The 22,693-nt window shown below is 48.9% G+C and overlaps 2 protein-coding genes and 1 long non-coding RNA gene across 3 annotated transcripts in view; 2 read left to right on the forward strand and 1 right to left on the reverse strand.

Annotated features, from left to right (window-relative positions):
- Positions 1-8,043: 8,043 nt before the first annotated feature.
- Positions 8,044-8,691, forward strand: LOC134290922 (uncharacterized). The gene has a single exon (XM_062858152.1). It carries the CDS (start codon positions 8,044-8,046, stop codon positions 8,689-8,691), a length of 648 nt encoding a protein of 215 aa, XP_062714136.1.
- Positions 8,692-13,980: 5,289 nt separating this feature from the next.
- Positions 13,981-16,342, forward strand: LOC134289547 (uncharacterized). The gene is made up of 2 exons (XM_062855506.1): positions 13,981-15,073; positions 15,325-16,342. The coding sequence occupies exon 1, from the start codon at positions 14,057-14,059 to the stop codon at positions 14,696-14,698; it is 642 nt and encodes a 213-aa protein (XP_062711490.1). The 5' UTR covers positions 13,981-14,056; the 3' UTR covers positions 14,699-15,073; positions 15,325-16,342.
- Positions 16,343-19,534: 3,192 nt separating this feature from the next.
- Positions 19,535-22,693, reverse strand: part of LOC134291761 (uncharacterized) — a 6,399-nt gene continuing 3,240 nt past the window's right edge. Inside the window, exon 2 of the long non-coding RNA XR_009999276.1 lies at positions 19,535-19,826. This is a non-coding gene — a long non-coding RNA (uncharacterized LOC134291761). The remainder of the gene's footprint in view (positions 19,827-22,693) is intronic.

The following is a 22,693-nucleotide window of genomic DNA, read 5'->3' on the forward strand; positions in this document are numbered from 1 at the left end:
AGAATTTATGCAATTTTCCATTCAAATTTTAATCGCAATGAAAAGAGCGAGGACTCAACCAGCCGCCCAAAATTGTGAGCTGTAATTTTAGAAGCAAAAGGAGATTGAAGATTGAAAAAACTTTATTCGGTGTTGATGCGATCGAATTATAGTTTTTCTATAAAACGTTGATTCATCCTACTATATATTTACACCGCAGGAATCTGAAATGGTGTGATTTGAAGAGATCGCTTTGGTCACGATTTTGTTCTCTTGCATATATGAAGACTTTTACCATTTCTTCACTTATAATTTTACCCAACGTTTATCGCTTTGACGTTTATTTTATTCACTTTTATAATTCCGATGTTTGATGTGCAGCTTGCATGGGTTTTGTTCAATTATACGTTTGACCACTTCCGGCGGGACCGATTCCGGTTATCTCAAATATGCTCTGAGATTATGTTCTTGTCAACTGTCAAGCCACGATTTTATGTGTCGCATGCATGATTTTGGTTCACTTCTATTTAATCACTTCCAATGGAACACCCGCAACCGATTCCGTAATACTATTACTAGTTCTAGATGTGGCCTGAGACTAGTTTGACCGTTGACCGTTCATCAGATTGTCAAAAACGCCGCTCTGGTTTGGTTTCCTTCTATATTTTACCACTTCCGGCGAGTATCTCGTCCCATCACCAGTTCTGGAACACTACCGGTTCTCCCAAATATGGTCTGTGATTATTTGCTGGCTAACCGTTTATCATGTTACTGAATAAGTCATTGATATGTCGCATGTATTGGTTCTCGTTTACATTTGACCATTTCTGGCGGGACACCCGGAATCGGTTCCGTTACACACTGATATGGGTTGCGTAATTTTTTTTTGCAACTGTTCATTATGTTACCTAAAAAGCCACGATACCTCAATGTATGGGTTTGGTTTGAGCCTATTTACTTGCTAAGTCTATTAGGCTATCAAAAATACCACGCTTTGCTGTTTCGCATGCATGGGTTTGGAGGGAAACTCAGAACTACTGGCACTACTGGCAGTCCCTAATGTGGTCTTAGCCTACTTCCTTGATAAGCGGTCATCAAGTTGTTGGAAATGTCGTGATTTGATGTGCCGCATTCATAATTTTTGTTCACTTTTATATACGGCCACATCCAGCGGGACACCCGGAACCGGTTCCGAAACACTACTTGTCCAGATTTGGTCTGAGTCTTTTTTTTATGCCAACCTTTCATTATCATAAAAGCCACGCTTTGATATGTCGCATGCGTGGATTTGGTTCACTTTTATATATGGCCACTCCCAGCGGGACATCCGAAACCGGTTCCGGAACACTACTGGTTCAGATATGGCCTGAGACTATTTTCTTGCCAGCTTTCATTGGGTTATCAAAAAAGCCCCGCTTTGATATGTTGCATGCATGCATTTGATTTTTTTTATATTTGGCTACTTCCGGCGGGACACCAGGAACCGGTTCCGGAACACTACCGGTTTAAATATGGTCTGAGATTATTTTCACATCGAAAATGAAGCAGTTTGATGTGTCGCTTGCATAGTTTTGGATCATTTTTATATTTGGCTACTTCCAGCGGGACATCCGGAACCGATTTCGAAATACTACCGGTTCAGGTATGGTCTGAGATTATTTTCTTGCTAACTGTTTATCAGGTAATCTAAAATGCCGCAGTTTGATGTGTCGCATGTATATGTTCGTTACATTTTTATTTATGGCCCTTTCCAATCGGTTGAGGTTTAGTGCCAAAAAGTGATGTGATTTTTTTGTACGCACGCACACACACACACACACACACACACACACACACACACACACACACACACACATACACACACACACACACACACACACACACACACACACACACACACACACACACACACACACACACACACACAGCTGGCAGCTTGGGAATTCATCCTAAGCGAAAATCGTTCGAACATCCGTGTGGATTACCACCTTTGGCTCTTCCTTCGGGGAGTGACCGAGCTTCTGGTTTCCAGATAGCTCAAGCAGAGGATGCCTAGGATGTGGCGGGGTTTCAACAGTGGGCTCTGTTGGATCTCCATAAAAAGCCACACATCCGCAAGCAACTCTGTACAAGCGACCTGGTACCGCTTCCAAAGTGCCTTAGCCCAAATACTCGGAGTGCCAACCGGCACATCAGGATCGATGCCAGTAACATCCTGATTATGGCATACTGGTCAACGCAAACGACAACGGACTACGGACTATGGATCGGATGGCGATGATGGGCTGACATTCGTGCTGTTCTGTTCCCTGAGTAAGGAAGGGTGACACCTACTTGAAACGGCGAGCGGGCTAACAGTACGTTTGCCTCCGTCCCGTTAAAACCTTGGCAGGCCTCCAGGTACGTTCAATACTCGCACCAACAAAGGTGGGTAGTAGGCTCAGATGGAACATTCCTGACCTACGCTGATCCGGCTCTGGACACGTACCCCATGAAGGTACGCGTTCAACCCTCGCTTGGCCTCCCTGCTTTGCAAAGATAACCAAGGGATCGTAAGCGACTACTACAACGAGTGGAGATAGCGGCCCGGAGTGGGGACCCAACAAAATGGAGAATCTAACGAATACCGAAGTCGAGGAGGACGCGAACGTGTTCCGAAGAAGCGAGAGGATGCAGAGATCACCAGTGACACCGCTGGAAACCGCAGCGATCGCTACCAGTAGCACAATCCGAAGCGAGCTTCAAGGAAACCAACAGGAGCTAGGGTCTTCGAACCAGCGAGTGTTCACACCGACGCCGAAGAGCAGTGCTGCTCAAGAGTCGGGTTTGGGTGAGGTGAGGAAGAAGGTGAACGAACTGTACGAGTTTGTGAAGGACAGACACAACGTGCACCTGAAAATTAAGCAGATGGTGACGAACATCAAATCTGCTGTTATAGCTGCCGAACGAGAGCAAAAGGCACTTAGATTGAGAGCTGAAACAGCTGAAAAGGCTGTAACGGAAGCTGCAGGAAGAGCTACGGCGGAAACTCGGGAGACGCCTAAGAGTCACCGCTCGGAGAAAAGAGGTAGGGACACGCCTGGAGACGAGGAAGTCCCGAAGAAGCAGAAGAACGATCAGTCGCGCGTCGACAATCAGAGAAACGATGGCAGAGACAGTGGATGGCGCACCGTTGAAAGCCAGCGAGTTAAGAAGAAAAAGCGAAAGGAAAAAATAGAAAGGAAGACGGAACCGGAAAAGAAAGATAAACTTCGGCCATCTAGGAGGAAAAGCAGAGGTGATGCCCTCATAGTCGAAGCGAGCGACAAGACAACGTACGCTGCGCTTCTCAGGAAGGTGAGGGAGGATCCGGACCTTAAGGAGTTGGGCGAGAACGTGGTTAAGACACGGCGCACGCAGAAAGGCGAGATGATCTTCGAGCTAAAGAAAGATCCAGCTGTTAAGAGCCTGGATTACCGGGAACTCGTCGCGAAATCCCTGGGCAGCGATGCAAATGTCAGGGCTCTTTCACAGGAGGTGGTGATCGAATGCAGGGATCTGGATGCGGTCACGACAGAAGAGGAACTGAGATTTGCCCTAACCGAGCAGTGTAAGCTGGATGTTCCGGTGCAAATTCGATTAAGGAAAGCGTTTGGAGGCACCCAGACGGCGGCGATTCGCTTATCGGTTGACGCTGCAAACAAGCTGGTGGAGATCGGCAAGATAAAAGTTGGTTGGGCGGTGGGCAATCTGAGAGCCACTCCTCGAGTTGCTAAGCAGATGGAGAGATGCTTCCGGTGTATAGAGTTCGGTCACCAGGCGCGAAGCTGCAAGGGCCCTGACAGGTCCACATTGTGCTGGAGATGCGGTGGAAGTGGTCACGTTGCTCGAGACTGCACGAAGCAACCGAGGTGTATGTTCTGCAAACCGGAGGACGGAAACGATCATTCGACGGGTGGCTTCAAATGCCCGATGTACAAGAAGGCGAAGGCAGGTCAACAATGACAATGATGGAGATAACGCAAGTGAATCTCAATCATTGCGATGCAGCACAGCAACTGTTGTGGCAGTCGACAACGGAAACCAAGTGCGACGTCGCAATAATTGCAGAGCCGTACCGAGTTCCTATCAATAACGGTAACTGGGTGGCGGATAAAGCAAGGATAGCGGCAATCCAAGTTACAGGCGGGTTTCCCATTCAAGAAGTAGTGGATAACGATCATGAAGGTTTTGTTATCGCCAAGATCAACGGTGTCTTTGTGTGCAGCTGCTATGCGCCCCCAAGGTGGACCCCTGAGCAATACAATCGGATGTTGGATCTACTAACTGATAAGTTGATAGGACGTGCGCCGGTTGTTATCGGCGGGGACTTCAACGCCTGGGCGGTGGAGTGGGGAAGTAGGCTGACCAACGCAAGGGGTTACTGTCTGCTGGAAGCCTTAGCGAAGCTGAATGTTAAAGTGTGCAATGAAGGCTCTGTGAGTACATTCCGTAAGGACGGACGAGAATCCACTATTGATGTGACGTTCTGCAGCCCGTCGCTGATGAACAACATGAACTGGAGAGTAAGCGAAGAATACACGCACAGTGACCATCAGTCCATCCACTACAGCGTCGGTCGGCGGATCTCCGCTCTACCGAGCACCCGGAGGACCTGCGAAAGGAAGTGGAAAACGAAGCAGTTCGACAAGGAGCTTTTTGTCGAGGCACTTCGGACAGACAGCGACACTCCCGCTATGACCGCTGTGGAACTAACGGAAGCAGTAGCGAGGGCATGTGATATTACTATGCCCAGGAAACTCGAACCGAATAACCGCCGGCGTCCAGCTTACTGGTGGAATGAAACGCTCAGCACCCTACGTGCTGCCTGCCTTAAAGCTAGAAGACGATTTCAAAGAGCAAGATCCGAAGCGAGCAGAGAGGAACGCAAGGTGATTTTCCGCGAGGCCAGGACCGCTTTCAAGCGGGAGATTGCTCTGAGCAAGGCCAATTGCTTCAAGGAGCTGTGCAGAGAAGCAGACGCCAATCCCTGGGGACAAGCTTATCGCGTCGTGATGGCGAAGATCAAGGGCCCAGCTACACCAGCTGAAATGTGCCCTGAAAAGCTGGAGGTAATTGTGAACGGCCTCTTTCCGAATCACGGTTTAACCACATGGCCACCTACGCCGTACGTCGACGGGGTGGAAGTAGCTGCCGGCGCAAACCGGGTGTCTAACGAGGAACTCCTTACAATAGCCAAAGGACTAAAAGTGAAGAAAGCCCCTGGTCCAGATGGTATCCCCAACATGGCATTGAAAGCGGCGATCGAAGCGTTTCCGGACATGTTCAGGATAACGATACAGAAATGTCTGGTGGATAGCTACTTCCCAGACATTTGGAAGATCCAGAAGCTGGTGTTGCTGCCAAAGCCTGGCAAGCCGCCAGGAGACCCAGCATCGTATCGACCGATATGCCTGCTGGATACGCTTGGCAAACTCCTGGAGAAAATCATCCTGAACAGGCTGATAAAGTGTACGGAAAGCGAGAGCGGACTGTCTAATAGGCAGTTCGGGTTTCGGAAAGGGAAGTCGACTGTGGATGCAATCCGGACAGTCATTGCGAATGCGGAGAAAGCCTCAAAGCAGAAGAGGAGAGGTAATCGTTACTGCGCCGTGGTAGCTATAGACGTGAAGAACGCATTCAATAGCGCCAGCTGGGAAGCCATCGCCACTGCACTACACAACATGAGGGTCCCTGACTATCTGTGCAAGGTTCTGAAAAGCTACTTCCAGAATCGAGTCTTGGTCTACGAGACAAACCAGGGTCAGAGATCGGTTAGAGTCACGGCGGGTGTGCCACAGGGCTCCATACTCGGCCCAACGATGTGGAATATTATGTATGACGGAGTGTTAAGACTTGAACTACCCGGAGGAGTCGAGATCGTCGGTTTCGCGGATGACGTCGTCCTTTCGATAACCGGTGAGACCCTGGAAGAAGTAGAGATGCTGACGGCGGAGACGATCGGTTCCATCGAGGCCTGGATGAGTGAAGTAAAGCTGCGGTTGGCTCACCATAAGACAGAGGTAGTGCTAGTCAGCAACTGTAAAGCAGTTCAACGGGCCGAAATTAACGTCGGCGGACAGGTTATCCCGTCAAAGCGTGCGTTAAAACACCTGGGCGTGATGGTGGACGACCGATTGAATTTCAATTGCCACGTCGACTATGCCTGTGAGCAGGCAGCGAAAGTTGTTAATGCTGTATCCAGGATTATGCCGAACATCGGCGGACCGAGCAGCAGCAGCAGACGCCTTCTGGCGGGAGTATCCTCTTCGATACTTAGATACGGAGTTCCGGCCTGGGCTACAGCGCTGAAACTGAAGTGCAATCGAACAAAACTTTCGAGCACGTTCCGGCTCATGGCTATTCGTGTGGCGAGCGCGTACAGGACGATATCGTCGGAAGCAGTCTGCATTATCGCCGGGATGGTTCCCATACACATCACCCTGGCAGAGGATGTAGAGTGTTACCGGAGAAGAGGCACTGCAAACGTGAGGAAGACAATCAAAGCGGACTCGTTGGCTAAGTGGCAGCAAGAGTGGAATGACGCGGAGAAGGGTAGATGGACCTACCGGCTTATCCCAGATGTGTCGGTATGGATGTCCAGAAAACACGGAGATGTGAACTTCTACCTAACACAGTTCTTGTCAGGTCATGGATGCTTCAGACAGTATTTGTATCGATTCGGCCATGCAGAGTCCCCATTCTGTCCGACATGCCCAAACAACGAGGAGACACCGGAGCACGTGATATTCGACTGTCCGCGATTTGAAGAAGTACGTGGTGACATGCTAGCGAGCGCTGCTGGAAATCTGAGTCCCAACAACGTAGTAGAGAGAATGTGTCAGGACGAAACCGTATGGAATGCGGTGAACAGAGCGGTCACGCGGATCATGTCAGTTTTCCAGCGGAGATGGCGCGAAGATCAAAGAGTATTGGGTCGCGATCGGAGTAGGCTTGATCCACCGCCGGGGACTTGACCGAGTCGTTCGTTGCGTAGTACCGGTTATAGGTCGTCGGGGCGCCGGTGAACCGGAAGTCTACCACCAACCGGAATCGCCGGGCCGACTTCGGCACCTTACTGGTCGGGTTGAAAACATCGGTGTCGAGAGAACTTCCACCGTCGGGGTCTTTCTCTGTCGGAGTAGGCTAGGTCCGTCCACCGCCGGGGACTAGACCGAGTAGACCGCGAAAAAGCACCGGTGCTTGGTCGTCAGGGCGCCTGTGAACCGGAAGCCAGTCTCCAACCGGAATCTCAGAACCGACCTTGGCACCAGCCTGGGAAGTATCGGTAACGGAAGAAGTTTCAGTGTCGGGGAACTCTTCGTCGGATAGGGTAGATCCACCGTCGGGGACTATCCGAGTCGTGCGCGAAAAGCCGGAGTGCTGAATGGCACACGGACGGCATTAGAATAACAAATTTGGTGTATGTTTGCACCAACTGTGTCGCTGAATGGCGATAGGTTAGGTACGAACACTAAAAAGATTAGAATAACAAATTTAGAAGCGACAAAATGTGCATGAGCACAGAAGAAGAAGAGCGCATGAGCGCATTGCCCCCCCTGAAGCAGTCGCATCAGTGGTACCAGGGGGATCGAGGCGACAAGGTGTAGCAGAGTTTTTCCAATCGGTTTTCTCTGCTCGGGAGGTTGGGAGGAAAAAAAAAAAAAAAAAAAAAAAAACACACACACACACACACACACACACACACACACACACACACACACACTCACACACACACACACACACACACACACACACACACACACACACACACACACACACACACACACACACACATACACGCCAGGAGAAGTGAGACCCGGTGGCTCCAAGAAACATAAGGACGCCCCCGTTACTGGTGCACGCCATCCAGTAGAGAATGTCGTCGCAGACGGCCATACCCCGTGGCAGGTCGTCGGCAAAAGAAAAGCGAAGTCGGCCGGTAAAAGCAGGTCCGACAAACGGAAGCTCATAAAGAGAAAAAATAAAGGTGAAGCTCTCATCGTCAAAACAAGTGACGACTCGTACGCGGAAGTTCTGCGCACCATGCGGACTAATCCGGACCTTAGGGAGCTAGGGGAAGACGTAAAGAAAATTAGGCACACCCGCAATGGGGAAATGATCCTCGAGTTAAGAAGGGATCCAAAAGGAAGCAGCTCCTCCTACAAAGAGCTTACCGAGAAAGCTATGGGCGATAAGGTCGAAGTCAGGGCCCTATGTCCGGAAGCAACCCTCCTATGCAAAGACTTGGACGAGGTCACATCGGAGCAGGAAGTTGAATTAGCTATGAAGGAGCAGTGCGAGCTAGGAGAAGCCAGGATGACCATCCGTGTAAGAAACGGACCTTCTGGCACGAAGGTGGCATCGATCAAACTACCGATCGATGCAGCCAATAAGGCACTAAGAGTTGGCAAGATCAAAATAGGCTGGTGTGTGTGCCCCCTGAGTATCTCTCAGCAACCGGAAGTGTGTTTCAAATGCCTAGAGTACGGCCATCTGGCAAGAGATTGCAAAGGGCCTGACAGAAGCAAACTATGCAGAAGGTGTGGTGAGGAAGGCCACAAAGCTCAGGATTGCAGGAAGTCCCCGAAGTGCCTCATCTGCGCAAACACAGAGAACAGCAATCATCCGACAGGTGGCCGAAGATGCCCGGCCTTCAAGCAAGTGAGTGCAACTAAGTCCCAGTGGAGGTAATCCAAATCAACCTCAACCACTGTGAGACTGCACAGCTTTTGCTACGAACGACAAGCCGTTGTGGAGCAAAACTGCGATGTTGCTATTATTTCGGAGCCATACCGAATCCCCTCCGAAGATGGAAACTGGACAGCAGATAGGGCGAAAACAGTAGCAGTCTGGACAGCGGGAAGATATCCCGTGCAAGAAGTGGTGTACTGCGCAGATGAAAGTTTTGTGGTTGTGAAAATCAACGGAATTTTTATATGTAGCTGCTATGCCCCACCAAGATGGACGATAGAGCAGTTTAACCAAATGCTGGACAGGATAACCGAGGAGCTAATCGGCCGAAGACCAGTCGTCATTGCCGGCGATTTTAACGCTTGGGCGGTCGAATGGGGTAGCCGTCTCACAACCCCAAGAGGAAGTAGTCTACTGGAGGCCCTAGCTAAGCTAAACATAGACATCGCCAACGAAGGTAGCACCAGTACGTATCGTAGGGAAGGTAGAGAGTCTATCGTCGACGTCACCTTTTGCAGTCCTGTTCTGATGGGAGCGATAAATCGGAGAGTATGTGAGGAATACACCCACAGCGACCATCAAGCCATCCGGTACCATATTGGAGGCAGGGCTCGGCTGGAGTCACGTGGGACACAAACGAATGAGCGGAGGTGGAGGACAGCGAACTTCGAAAAGGACGTGTTTGTTGAGGCGCTAAGGCTGGAGAGCAATTCACTGAACCTCAGTGCAGACGAGCTGGTAGCGGTACTATCCCGCGCGTGCAACGCTACAATGCCAAGGATGGGAAAACCAAGAAACAGTCGACACCCCGTCTACTGGTGGAACCCAACGATTGCTGATCTGCGAGCACAGTGCTTACGAGCTAGAAGAAGGATGCAGAGGGCTAGAAATGACGGTGATAGGGAGCAACGTAGGTTACCTTACAGAGCAGCAAGAGCCGTATTGAACAAAGCGATCAAGCTCAGCAAGAAAGCCTGTCTTGACAATCTCTGTCATAAGGCCAACTTGAATCCATGGGGTAATGCGTACAAAGTAGCAATGTCGAAGATAAAAGGTCCTGCGGTACCACCCGACAGATGCCCGGAAAAGATGAAAGTTATCATCGAGGCACTGTTTCCGATTCACGAGCCGACAATCTGGCCGCCCACACCGTACGTCAATCAGGATATCCACGAGGAAGAAATCAGGGTGTCTAACGAAGAGCTGATCGCGGTAGCGAAAGCCTTGCCAATCGAGAGAGCCCCTGGCCCGGACGGGATACCAAACGTGGCCCTAAAAGCAGCAATCTACGAAAACCCGGATATGTTCAGGAGCACAATACAACATTGCATTCAGGAGGGCAGTTTCCCTGACATCTGGAAACGACAGAAATTGGTGCTACTGCCAAAGCCTGGGAAACTTCCCGGCGACCCATCAGCGTATAGGCCGATATGCCTATTGGATACCGTTGGTAAATTGTTGGAGAGAGTGGTCCTAAACAGGCTCACGAAATACACTGAGAGTGAGAGCGGTCTATCAGAATTGCAGTTCGGATTCCGGAAAGGCAGGAGCACTGTAGATGCCATCAGAAAGGTTGTGGATGCTATGCAGACGGCGCAGAAGCAACAGAGAAGGGGAAACCGTTACTGCGCGGTGGTCACCCTAGACGTCAAAAATGCTTTCAACAGTGCCAGCTGGGCAGCAATTTCCGATTCGCTGCACAGGCTAAGGGTACCTGAGTATCTGTGCCAGATTCTGAAAAGTTATTTCCAGAACCGCAGATTGATCTACGAAACAGACGCCGGAAAGAGGAGTGTGGCTATTACGGCGGGCGTTCCACAGGGATCCATTCTGGGCCCGACTCTCTGGAACGTCATGTACGATGAGGTTTTGAAACTGAGCCTTCCCAGAGGAGTAAAGGTCGTCGGATTTGCGGATGACGTGGCGCTGCTTGTGATCGGAGAAACACGAGAGGAAGTAGAAGTACTGGCCACGGGGGCGATAGACACGGTGGAAGACTGGAGAAGAAGCTATCTCTAGCTCACCACAAGACTGAGATAGTTGTCATCAGCAACCGGAAGAATGTGCAGCATGCAACAATTGTGGTTGGCGATTGTACTATCGACTCGAAGCGCGAAGTCAGGCACTTGGGAGTGATACTAGACGACCGACTGAACTTCAACAACCACGTTGACTACGTCTGCAAGAAGGCCACGGTGGTGATCTCGGCACTATCCCGGATCATGCCTAACAACTCTGCGATCATCAGCAGCAAGCGGAGACTACTAGCGAGCGTATCATCATCCATCGTCAGATACGCAGCCCCAGTGTGGTCGTCGGCATTAAAGACTGGAAGAAACCGCGCCCAGCTGAACCGTACGTCCAGGCTGATGGCGATGCGAGTGTCGAGTGCGTATCGAACCATCTCGTCAGACGCCGTGTGTGTAATAGCCGGGATGATCCCTATCTGCCTTCTACTGGAAGAAGATAGCGAATGCTACAGGGACCGAGGCACAAGAGGAATTCGGAAGAGAGCGCGAGTCAGCACACTACACAAGTGGCAGCAGCAGTGGGATAACGCTGCGAATGGCAGGTGGACTCATCGTCTAATTCCCAACGTGTCGATGTGGATCACCAGAGCACACGGGGAGGTTAACTTCCACATGACACAATTTCTGTCTGGTCATGGGTGCTTTAAGCAGTACTTGTACAGATTCGGCCATGCCAGTTCACCGATCTGTCCTGAGTGTCGGGACACAGAAGAAACACCGGAGCACGTCATCTTCAGTTGTCCAAGGTTCGCGAGGAGAAATGGCAGCAATTGTCGGCGTCGACGTAAATGTGGAAAATATCGTCGAACGTATGTGCAGCGACGAAGAAAAGTGGAACGTAGTTAACAGGACTGTAGTTCAGATCATGGTTGTACTACAGCAAAGTTGGCGGGAGGAACAACGATCGGTTTCGGGAGACATTCCTTCGCCGGGAAACTCTCTGACGGAGTAGATCCGAGGGCTAGTAGAGTAGAACGCGTCGTAGCACCGGTCTGGGTCGTCGGAGCGCCAGTGAACCGGACGCCAGGACCCACCGGCATCGCTGGAGTGACTTCGGCACCCCGCCGGTAAGTTCGTAATGTCCGCAAGGCGTAGAAGATGTCTGCCTCCGGGCGGGTCTGCGCTGAATGGCGAAAAATGTAGGAAATTAACAAATTACTAACAGGAGCTAAATGGTTCAGCATGACGCATGTTGCTTGCTGATTGGCGAAACCTAACAAATTACCAACAAGAGCTAATTGGCTTAGCATGGAGGTAGCGAAAAAGCATAGAAAATTTTAACAATAACAGCGTAGAATAACAAATTGGTGATGGTGCACAAGGCACATAACGCCTCCCCTCCGAAGAAATACTACATGGTGGTTCCGGAGGGGAATTTAAGGTGGAGGTGAACTAGGAGAGTGTTTTTAGTGGGTAGGCGCACATTCGAATCCCACACAGCGTCTTTTGAAGATTTTTGGACTCCTAGAATAAAAAAAAAAACACACACACACACACACACACACACACACACACACACACACACACACACACACACACACACACACACACACACACACACACACACACACACACACACACACACACACACACACACACACACACACACACACACACACACACACACACACACACACACACATACACACACAGGGGCAGCAGGGACAGGAGTCCAGGGGCTTGACGAACCCCCCCTTCTGCAAGTCGGGTGGAAACTTGGGAGTTTTCCTAAGCGAAAACCGTTCACACACCCGTGTGGATTACCACCTTTGGCTCTTCCTTCGGGGAGTGACCGAGCTTCTGGCTTCCAGACAGCTCAAGCGGAGGATGCCTAGGATGTGGTGGGGTTTCAACAGTGGGCTCTGTTGGATCCTCATAAAAAGCCACACATCTGCAAGCAACTCCGTACAAGCGACCTGGTACCGCTTTCAAAGTGCCTTAGCCCAAACACCCGGAGTGCCAACCGGCACATCAGGATTGATGCCAGTAACATCCTGATTATGGCATACTGGTCAACGCAAACGACAACGGACTACGGATTATGGATCGGATGGCGATGATGGGCTGACATTCGTGCTGTTCTGTTCCCTGAGTAAGGAAGGGTGACACCTACTTTTAACGGCGAGCGGGCTAACAGTACGTTTGCCTCCGTCCCGTTAAAACCTTGGCAGGCCTCCAGGTACGTTCAATACTCGCACCAACAAAGGTGGGTAGTAGGCTCAGATGGAACATTCCTGACCTACGCTGATCCGGCTCTGGACACGTACCCCATGAAGGTAAAGCCTGTATCCGCAATAATCGGGACACAGAAATATGGCTGTAACTCTGCAATAGATACATTCAAATTGCTCAAATTCTGCCTGATAATATCTTAATATGTGTTCATTTCACCTGCAAAATTACATGTGAATCGGTGAAGTACCTTTTGTTGTAGCAATGAAACAGTAGAACGCGTGCATTTGAATTTTGTACAGCCCCTGGTTTAGCTTGTCAGCGCTGTAACTTTTGAATTTGATAAAGAAAATGACTGAAATTTTGAACACAAATCTCTCATTCTACTTTACTTACATAGGCAAAATTTCAAAAAAATCGATGCACTATCAACAATTTTATAGTCGAAACATATATTGGGGCTGACCGTGATTTTAGCCCTTCAGACAACAATTAGTGAGCACCCCTTATTGTTTCGATTGTATTGTTGAAAGTACTACACCAATAATCATCAAATTTTGCAGGCATAATATACACATAATCAACTACCTTCTGTGAGAATTTCATGAAAATTGACAGAGATATTCAAAAGTTATGAATGGGCAAACATCGCACATAAAAAACATGAAACATTTTCACTAACACTATCCCCTATCAACACCAGTAACTTTTAATCCAATTGATAAAAGTTGATGAAATTTTGCAAGAAAGTGTCTCTATAAGTATCATAACTGCTCACGATGTTTCATAATTATCATCACAGAACTTTGAATTGTAGCGGAAAAGCACCATCTAGTATGCGAATGAAAATTGGTGATGATTGTACAAAATCTTAAAAACGTCGTCTGTTTGTTTCTCATCCACAGTTAAAAGTAATGCATCGATTTTTATGAAATTTTGCATAAATGATAAACATACACCAAAGAGTTCTCAGTTAATTTTTGGCCAATTTTTATTGATTCACTACAGAGTTACTGCCGTACTTTTGTGTCCCGATTATTGCGGATACAGGCTTTACGCGTTCAACCCTCGCTTGACCTCCCTGCTTTGCAAAGATAACCAAGGGATCATAAGCGACTACTACAACGAGTGGAGATAGCGGCCCGGAGTGGGGACCCAACAAAATGGAGAATCTAACGAATATCGAAGTCGAGGAGGACGCGAACGCGTTCCGAAGAAGCGAGAGGATGCAGAGATCACTAGTGACACCGCTGGAAACCGCAGCGATCGCTACCAGTAGCACAATCCGAAGCGAGCTCCAAGGAAACCAACAGGAGCTAGGGTCTTCGAACCAGCGAGTGTTCACACCGACGCCGAAGAGCAGTGCTGCTCAAGAGTCGGGTTTGGGTGAGGTGAGGAAGAAGGTGAACGAACTGTACGAGTTTGTGAAGGACAGACACAACGTGCACCTGAAAATAAAGCAGATGGTGACGAACATCAAATCTGCTGTTATAGCTGCCGAACGAGAGCAAAAGGCACTCAGATTGAGAGCTGAAACAGCTGAAAAGGCTGTAACGGAAGCTGCAGGAAGAGCTACGGCGGAAACTCGGGAGACGCCTAAGAGTCACCGCTCGGAGAAAAGGGGTAGGGACACGCCTGGAGACGAGGAAGTCCCGAAGAAGCAGAAGAACGATCAGTCGCGCGTCGACAATCAGAGAAACGATGGCAGAGACAGTGGATGGCGCACCGTTGAAAGCCAGCGAGTTAAGAAGAAAAAGCGAAAGGAAAAAAATAGAAAGGAAGACGGAACCGGAAAAGAAAGATAAACTTCGGCCGTCTAGGAGGAAAAGCAGAGGTGATGCCCTCATAGTCGAAGCGAGCGACAAGACAACGTACGCTGCGCTTCTCAGGAAGGTGAGAGAGGATCCGGACCTTAAGGGGTTGGGCGAGAACGTGGTTAAGACACGGCGCACGCAGAAAGGCGAGATGATCTTCGAGCTAAAGAAAGATCCAGCTGTTAAGAGCCTGGATTACCGGGAACTCGTCGCGAAATCCCTGGGCAGCGATGCAAATGTCAGGGCTCTTTCACAGGAGGTGGTGATCGAGTGCAGGGATCTGGATGCGGTCACGACAGAAGAGGAACTGAGATTTGCCCTAACCGAGCAGTGTAAGCTGGATGTTCCGGTGCAAATTCGGTTAAGGTGAAACGGGACGCCGTGTTATTTTTCCTATCTTGCCTCTCTTTCTAACAATTTGCCTCGCGATTTTGAAGATGGTAATCTCGAGACCTATCGCACTGAAGATGCTGAAAACCAATCAGCATATGCACTGCAAGTGAGCATACACAATGATAGGTTTTTGTTGCAAAATATGAAGTAGAATCTGAGATTACCATCTTAGTAGCAACAGAGCAATGGCGGATATTTTCTCGACCGTCCCGTCCGCCCTTAAGGAAAGCGTTTGGAGGCACCCAGACGGCGGCGATTCGCTTATCGGTTGACGCTGCAAACAAGCTGGTGGAGATCGGCAAGATAAAAGTTGGTTGGGCGGTGGGCACTCTGAGAGCCACTCCTCGAGTTGCTAAGCAGATGGAGAGATGCTTCCGGTGTATAGAGTTCGGTCACCAGGCGCGAAGCTGCAAGGGCCCTGACAGGTCCACATTGTGCTGGAGATGCGGTGGAAGTGGTCACGTTGCTCGAGACTGCACGAAGCAACCGAGGTGTATGTTCTGCAAACCGGAGGACGGAAACGATCATTCGACGGGTGGCTTCAAATGCCCGATGTACAAGAAGGCGAAGGCAGGTCAACAATGACAATGATGGAGATAACGCAAGTGAATCTCAATCATTGCGATGCAGCACAGCAACTGTTGTGGCAGTCGACAACGGAAACCAAGTGCGACGTCGCAATAATTGCAGAGCCGTACCGAGTTCCTATCAATAACGGTAACTGGGTGGCGGATAAAGCAAGGATAGCGGCAATCCAAGTTACAGGCGGGTTTCCCATTCAAGAAGTAGTGGATAACGATCATGAAGGTTTTGTTATCGCCAAGATCAACGGTGTCTTTGTGTGCAGCTGCTATGCGCCCCCAAGGTGGACCCCTGAGCAATACAATCGGATGTTGGATCTACTAACTGATAAGTTGATAGGACGTGCGCCGGTTGTTATCGGCGGGGACTTCAACGCCTGGGCGGTGGAGTGGGGAAGTAGGCTGACCAACGCAAGGGGTTACTGTCTGCTGGAAGCCTTAGCGAAGCTGAATGTTAAAGTGTGCAATGAAGGCTCTGTGAGTACATTCCGTAAGGACGGACGAGAATCCACTATTGATGTGACGTTCTGCAGCCCGTCGCTGATGAACAACATGAACTGGAGAGTAAGCGAAGAATACACGCACAGTGACCATCAGTCCATCCACTACAGCGTCGGTCGGCGGATCTCCGCTCTACCGAGCACCCGGAGGACCTGCGAAAGGAAGTGGAAAACGAAGCAGTTCGACAAGGAGCTTTTTGTCGAGGCACTTCGGACAGACAGCGACACTCCCGCTATGACCGCTGTGGAACTAACGGAAGCAGTAGCGAGGGCATGTGATATTACTATGCCCAGGAAACTCGAACCGAATAACCGCCGGCGTCCAGCTTACTGGTGGAATGAAACGCTCAGCACCCTACGTGCTGCCTGCCTTAAAGCTAGAAGACGATTTCAAGATCCGAAGCGAGCAGAGAGGAACGCAAGGTGATTTTCCGCGAGGCCAGGACCGCTTTCAAGCGGCAGATTGCTCTGAGCAAGGCCAATTGCTTCAAGGAGCTGTGCAGAGAAGCAGACGCCAATCCCTGGGGACAAGCTTATCGCGTCGTGATGGCGAAGATCAAGGGCCCAGCTACACCAGCTGAAATGTGCCCTGAAAAGCTGGAGGTAATTGTGAACGGCCTCTTTCCGAACCACGGTTTAACCACATGGCCACCTACGCCGTACGTCGACGGGGTGGAAGTAGCTGCCGGCGCAAACCGGGTGTCTAACGAGGAACTCCTTACAATAGCCAAAGGACTGAAAGTGAAGAAAGCCCCTGGTCCAGATGGTATCCCCAACATGGCATTGAAAGCGGCGATCGAAGCGTTTCCGGACATGTTCAGGATAACGATACAGAATTGTCTGGTGGATAGCTACTTCCCAGACATTTGGAAGATCCAGAAGCTGGTGTTGCTGCCAAAGCCTGGCAAGCCGCCAGGAGACCCAGCATCGTATCGACCGATATGCCTGCTGGATACGCTTGGCAAACTCCTGGAGAAAATCATCCTGAACAGGCTGATAAAGTGTACGGAAAGCGAGAGCGGTCTGTCTAATAGGCAGTTCGGGTTTCGGAAAGGGAAGTCGACTGTGGATGCAATCCGGACAGTCATTGCGAATGCGGAGAAAGCCTCAAAGCAGAAGAGAAGAGGTAATCGTTACTGCGCCGTGGTAGCTATAGACGTGAAGAACGCATTCAATAGCGCCTGCTGGGAAGCCATCGCCACTGCACTACATAACATGAGGGTCCCTGACTATCTGTGCAAGGTTCTGAAAAGTTACTGCCAGAATCGAGTCTTGGTCTACGAGACAAATCAGGGTCAGAGATCGGTTAGAGTCACGGCGGGTGTGCCACAGGGCTCCATACTCGGCCCAACGTTGTGGAATATTATGTATGACGGAGTGTTAAGACTTGAACTACCCGGAGGAGTCGAGATCGTCGGTTTCGCGGATGACGTCGTCCTTTCGATAACCGGTGAGACCCTGGAAGAAGTAGAGATGCTGACGGCGGAGACGATCGGTTCCATCGAGGCCTGGATGAGTGAAGTAAAGCTGCGGTTGGCTCACCATAAGACAGAGGTAGTGCTAGTCAGCAACTGTAAAGCAGTTCAACGGGCCGAAATTAACGTCGGCGGACAGGTTATCCCGTCAAAGCGTGCGTTAAAACACCTGGGCGTGATGGTGGACGACCGATTGAATTTCAATTGCCACGTCGACTATGCCTGTGAGCAGGCAGCGAAAGTTGTTAATGCTGTATCCAGGATTATGCCGAACATCGGCGGACCGAGCAGCAGCAGCAGACGCCTTCTGGCGGGAGTATCCTCTTCGATACTTAGATACGGAGTTCCGGCCTGGGCTACAGCGCTGAAACTGAAGTGCAATCGAACAAAACTTTCGAGCACGTTCCGGCTCATGGCTATTCGTGTGGCGAGCGCGTACAGGACGATATCGTCGGAAGCAGTCTGCATTATCGCCGGGATGGTTCCCATACACATCACCCTGGCAGAGGATGTAGAGTGTTACCGGAGAAGAGGCACTGCAAACGTGAGGAAGACAATCAAAGCGGACTCGTTGGCTAAGTGGCAGCAAGAGTGGAATGACGCGGAGAAGGGTAGATGGACCTACCGGCTTATCCCAGATGTGTCGGTATGGATGTCCAGAAAACACGGAGATGTGAACTTCTACCTAACACAGTTCTTGTCAGGTCATGGATGCTTCAGACAGTATTTGTATCGATTCGGCCATGCAGAGTCCCCATTCTGTCCGACATGCCCAAACAACGAGGAGACACCGGAGCACGTGATATTCGACTGTCCGCGATTTGAAGAAGTACGTGGTGACATGCTAGCGAGCGCTGCTGGAAATCTGAGTCCCAACAACGTAGTAGAGAGAATGTGTCAGGACGAAACCGTATGGAATGCGGTGAACAGAGCGGTCACGCGGATCATGTCAGCTCTCCAGCGGAGATGGCGCGAAGATCAAAGAGTATTGGGTCGCGATCGAAGTACCCAATCAACCAGTCATCGTGTAAGATGTTGTATAAGATGTTAAAGTGGAGGCGATATGCGTACATTTTACATGCGCCTAAATGGAGGCATGCACGCATATGGCCTCCACTTTTTCATCTTATGCAACCTCTTTTACGATGACTGGTTGTCTGGGTAGGCTTGATCCACCGCCGGGGACTTGACCGAATCGTTCGTTGCGTAGTACCGGTTATAGGTCGTCGGGGCGCCGGTGAACCGGAAGTCTACCACCAACCGAAATCGCCGGGCCGACTTCGGCACCTTACTGGTCGGGTTGAAAACATCGGTGTCGAGAGAACTTCCACCGTCGGGGTCTTTCTCTGTCGGAGTAGGCTAGGTCCGTCCACCGCCGGGGACTAGACCGAGTAGACCGCGAAAAAGCACCGGTGCTTGGTCGTCAGGGCGCCTGTGAACCGGAAGCCAGTCTCCAACCGGAATCTCAGAACCGACCTTGGCACCAGCCTGGGAAGTATCGGTAACGGAAGAAGTTTCAGTGTCGGGGAACTCTTCGTCGGATAGGGTAGATCCACCGTCGGGGACTATCCGAGTCGTGCGCGAAAAGCCGGAGTGCTAAATGGCACACGGACGGCATTAGAATAACAAATTTGGTGTATGTTTGTACCAACTGTGTCGCTGAATGGCGATAGGTTAGGTACGAACACTAAAAAGATTAGAATAACAAATTTAGAAGCGACAAAATGTGCATTAGCACAGAAGAAGAAGAGCGCATGAGCGCATTGCCCCCCCTGAAGCAGTCGCATCAGTGGTACCAGGGGGATCGAGGCGACAAGGTGTAGCAGAGTTTTTCCAATCGGTTTTCTCTGCTCGGGAGGTTGGGAGGAAAAAAAAAACACATACACACATACACACACACACACACACACACACACACACACACACACACACACACACACACACACACACACACACACACACACACACACACACACACACACACACACACACACACACACACACACACACACACACACACACACACACACACACACACACACACACACACACACACACACACACACACACACACACACACACACACACACACACACACACACACACACACACACACACACACACACACACACACACACACACACACACACACACACACACACACAGACATCTCCTCAATTCGTCGAGCTGAGTCGATTGGTATATGTGATTTGACCCTCCGGGCCTTCTATCAAAAAGTCATTTTTGGAGTGAACATTTAGCCTTTCTAGTACACTTAGTGTACGAGAAAGGCAAAAGGGGGATGTTTTTAAATGCTTTCCGAATTCCTCCATATTGTTTTTAAAAGTACTCGATTTCTGGAAACGAGATTCTACAGAAATTCTTTAAGAGATTTCTTCAAAAAATTCTCAAAGGATTCCTACGGTAAAGCTTCCTTGGACTTGTTTAGAAATTATTACATAAGTTCCTTTAGAACATTTTCCAGGGATTCCATCAGAAATACCTTTCAATGTGACTTTGGGATTTTTTTCAGGGACTTTTTCAGATAGAAGACTACGCAATCCTTCCAAAATTTCTCTAAGAAATACTAAATGAAATCTTCCATGGATTCATTTTGAATTTCGGGATTTTTTTTTTTAGAAAATCTTTCAGAATGTCCTTTAGTAATACTTGCAGGGATTTTTTCGTACATTTTCTCCAGGGATTATTTCCATAGTTTCCTCTAAGATTTCCGCCAAAGTTGTTCGAGAATTAGAATATTTTCTTTGATTGCTTCAGAAACTCCTCCATGAAATTCTTCCGTAATTCTTCTAGAAATTTTGTTTTCTTCATATTCTCCTAGCGATTTCCCTGTGGATTTTTTTTTTAAGAACCGAATTAATCCACCTAGTGGTGATAGTGCCTTTCTCGTCGAATATATACTCATGAACTTTCCGTCGACGTAAGCATCCTGAATCCTGTGAATTCTTTATTTATAAAAGCAAGAATTTTATCCAAGCCATCATTGCGTTGGGAATCTTATTGATGGCACATATTTCCGAAGTTTTGTTCAATGTATAGGCAGAGCTGAAAAATATCATACCTCTTAGTTGACTGCGTGACCACCTTTACTATTACTGGAGGCCGATCAATATTGAGTGGTGTGCTAAAAATGATACACCGCGCGGCCTTTGTTATGTTTTAAAAGCGCATTTGCACGAAATTCCACGCGGCAAATACTTCTGGAAAGGAACGGCCGCACTTGTGGAAACGCCGCAATGTTATCTCCCATAAGAATTAAGTAAACGGGATGTAAAAAACGCGGCTGTTCCTTTTCTCGGGAATTTGCCGCGTGCCCAAAAGCAAATGCGGGAACTCCAAGACGATAACAACAAGCTTAAGTATAATTTATTTCACAACCAAAAATCACTTTACCGTTATCGATAAACTTTTTTCTGCACATTTTTGGCTATATTTTATTTTAATTGGTGACTTGATTCATAAAATTTGACCAAAAAAATGGAAGCAAGTGAAATTTTTCATACTGAATCAATTCAAATTTGAAGCATATCACAGAATGCGAGGAGCAACCAGTCGGATCAAAACTTTGGGCAGCAATTTTAGTCGCAAAAGGAGATTGAAAAACTTTGCGATTAAATTTCAAATTTCCAATGCAACCCCCATTCTACTGTATATTCACACCTCAGGAATTTGAAAAGGTGATTTGATGAGCCTGCTTCAGTTTTGTTAAGTTTTTGTTCTCTTACACATATTTATCGCTTGCATTGATTATTTCCACTGTTTGTACCACTTCCTGTGAGGTACCCGGAACTGGTTCCAAGACTCTGTCTCAAATATGGTCTGAGGCTTGTTTCTAGTTAACTGTTCAAAAGATTTTATGAAAAGCCAAAAATTGATGTACATGCATGAATTGTAAACTTTCTTGTAAACTGTTCATCAAGTTATCGAAAAAGCCGTGGTTTGATGTGAACTGATTCTGGAACACTAACGGTAGTCTCTGATATGATCAAAGGCTGTGTTCTTGCAAGCCGTTCAGCAGGTTATCAAAAAAGCCGCGATTTAATGTGTCGCATGCATGGGTTTGGCTCCCAAATGCATTTGATCACTTCCAGCGGGACACTCGGAACCAGTTCCGGAATTTGTACTGGTTGTCCCAAATATGGTCTGAAACCATTTTCTTGCTAACCGTTCATCATGTTATCTAAAGAGCCGCGATTTGATATGTCGCATGCATGGGTTTGGTTCACTTTTATATTTGACCACTTCCGGTGGGACATCCAGAACCGGTTACAAAGCACTACCGGTAGTCTCTGCTGTGGTCTAAGGCAATTTCCCTGTTTACCGTTCACCAGGTTATCGAAATAGGCGCTATTTGATGTGTCGCATGCATGGGTTTGATTCACTTTTATATTGGCCATTTCCGGCGGGGAACCCGGATCCGGTTCCGGGACACTACCGGTAATCTCTGATGTGCTCTAAGGCTATTTTTCTGCTTACCGTTATGCAGGTTTTCGAAAAAACTGTTATTTAATGTGTCGCATGCATGGGTTTGGTTCCCAACTACATTTGACCACTTCCAGTGGGTCACCTGGTTTTCCTAAATATAGTCTGATTCCATTTTATTGCTAACCGTTCATCAGGTTATCTAAAGAGCCGCGATTTGATGTGTCGCATGCATGGGTTTGAATCAGTTTTATATTTGGCCACTTCCGGTGGGGCACCAGGAACCGGTTCCGGAACACAACCGGTAGTCTCTGCTGGATCAAAGGCTATTTTCCTGCTCACTGTTCATCAGGTGATCGAAAAAGCCACTATTTGATGTGTCGCATGCATGGATTTGGCTCACTTTTATATTTTGCCACTTCCGGCGGGACATCCGGAACCGATTCCGGAACATTACCGGTTCAGATATGGCCTGAGACTACTTTCCTGCTTACCGTTCGTCAGGATATAGAAAAAGCAGCGGTCTGATGTGTCGCATGCATGGGTTTGTAGCATTTTCATATCTGGTGCCTTCCTGGGGTACCAGTCCGGAAC

Source organism: Aedes albopictus, chromosome 3 (genome assembly GCF_035046485.1).
Source record: "Aedes albopictus strain Foshan chromosome 3, AalbF5, whole genome shotgun sequence".
In the NCBI taxonomy this organism is placed as follows: Eukaryota; Metazoa; Arthropoda; class Insecta; order Diptera; family Culicidae; genus Aedes; species Aedes albopictus.

Excerpts from the sequence above, each read along its gene's own strand:
- LOC134289547 (XM_062855506.1), top strand. The coding sequence starts at position 14,057 with ATGGAGAATCTAACGAATATCGAAGTCGAGGAGGACGCGAACGCGTTC.
- LOC134290922 (XM_062858152.1), top strand. The coding sequence starts at position 8,044 with ATGCGGACTAATCCGGACCTTAGGGAGCTAGGGGAAGACGTAAAGAAA.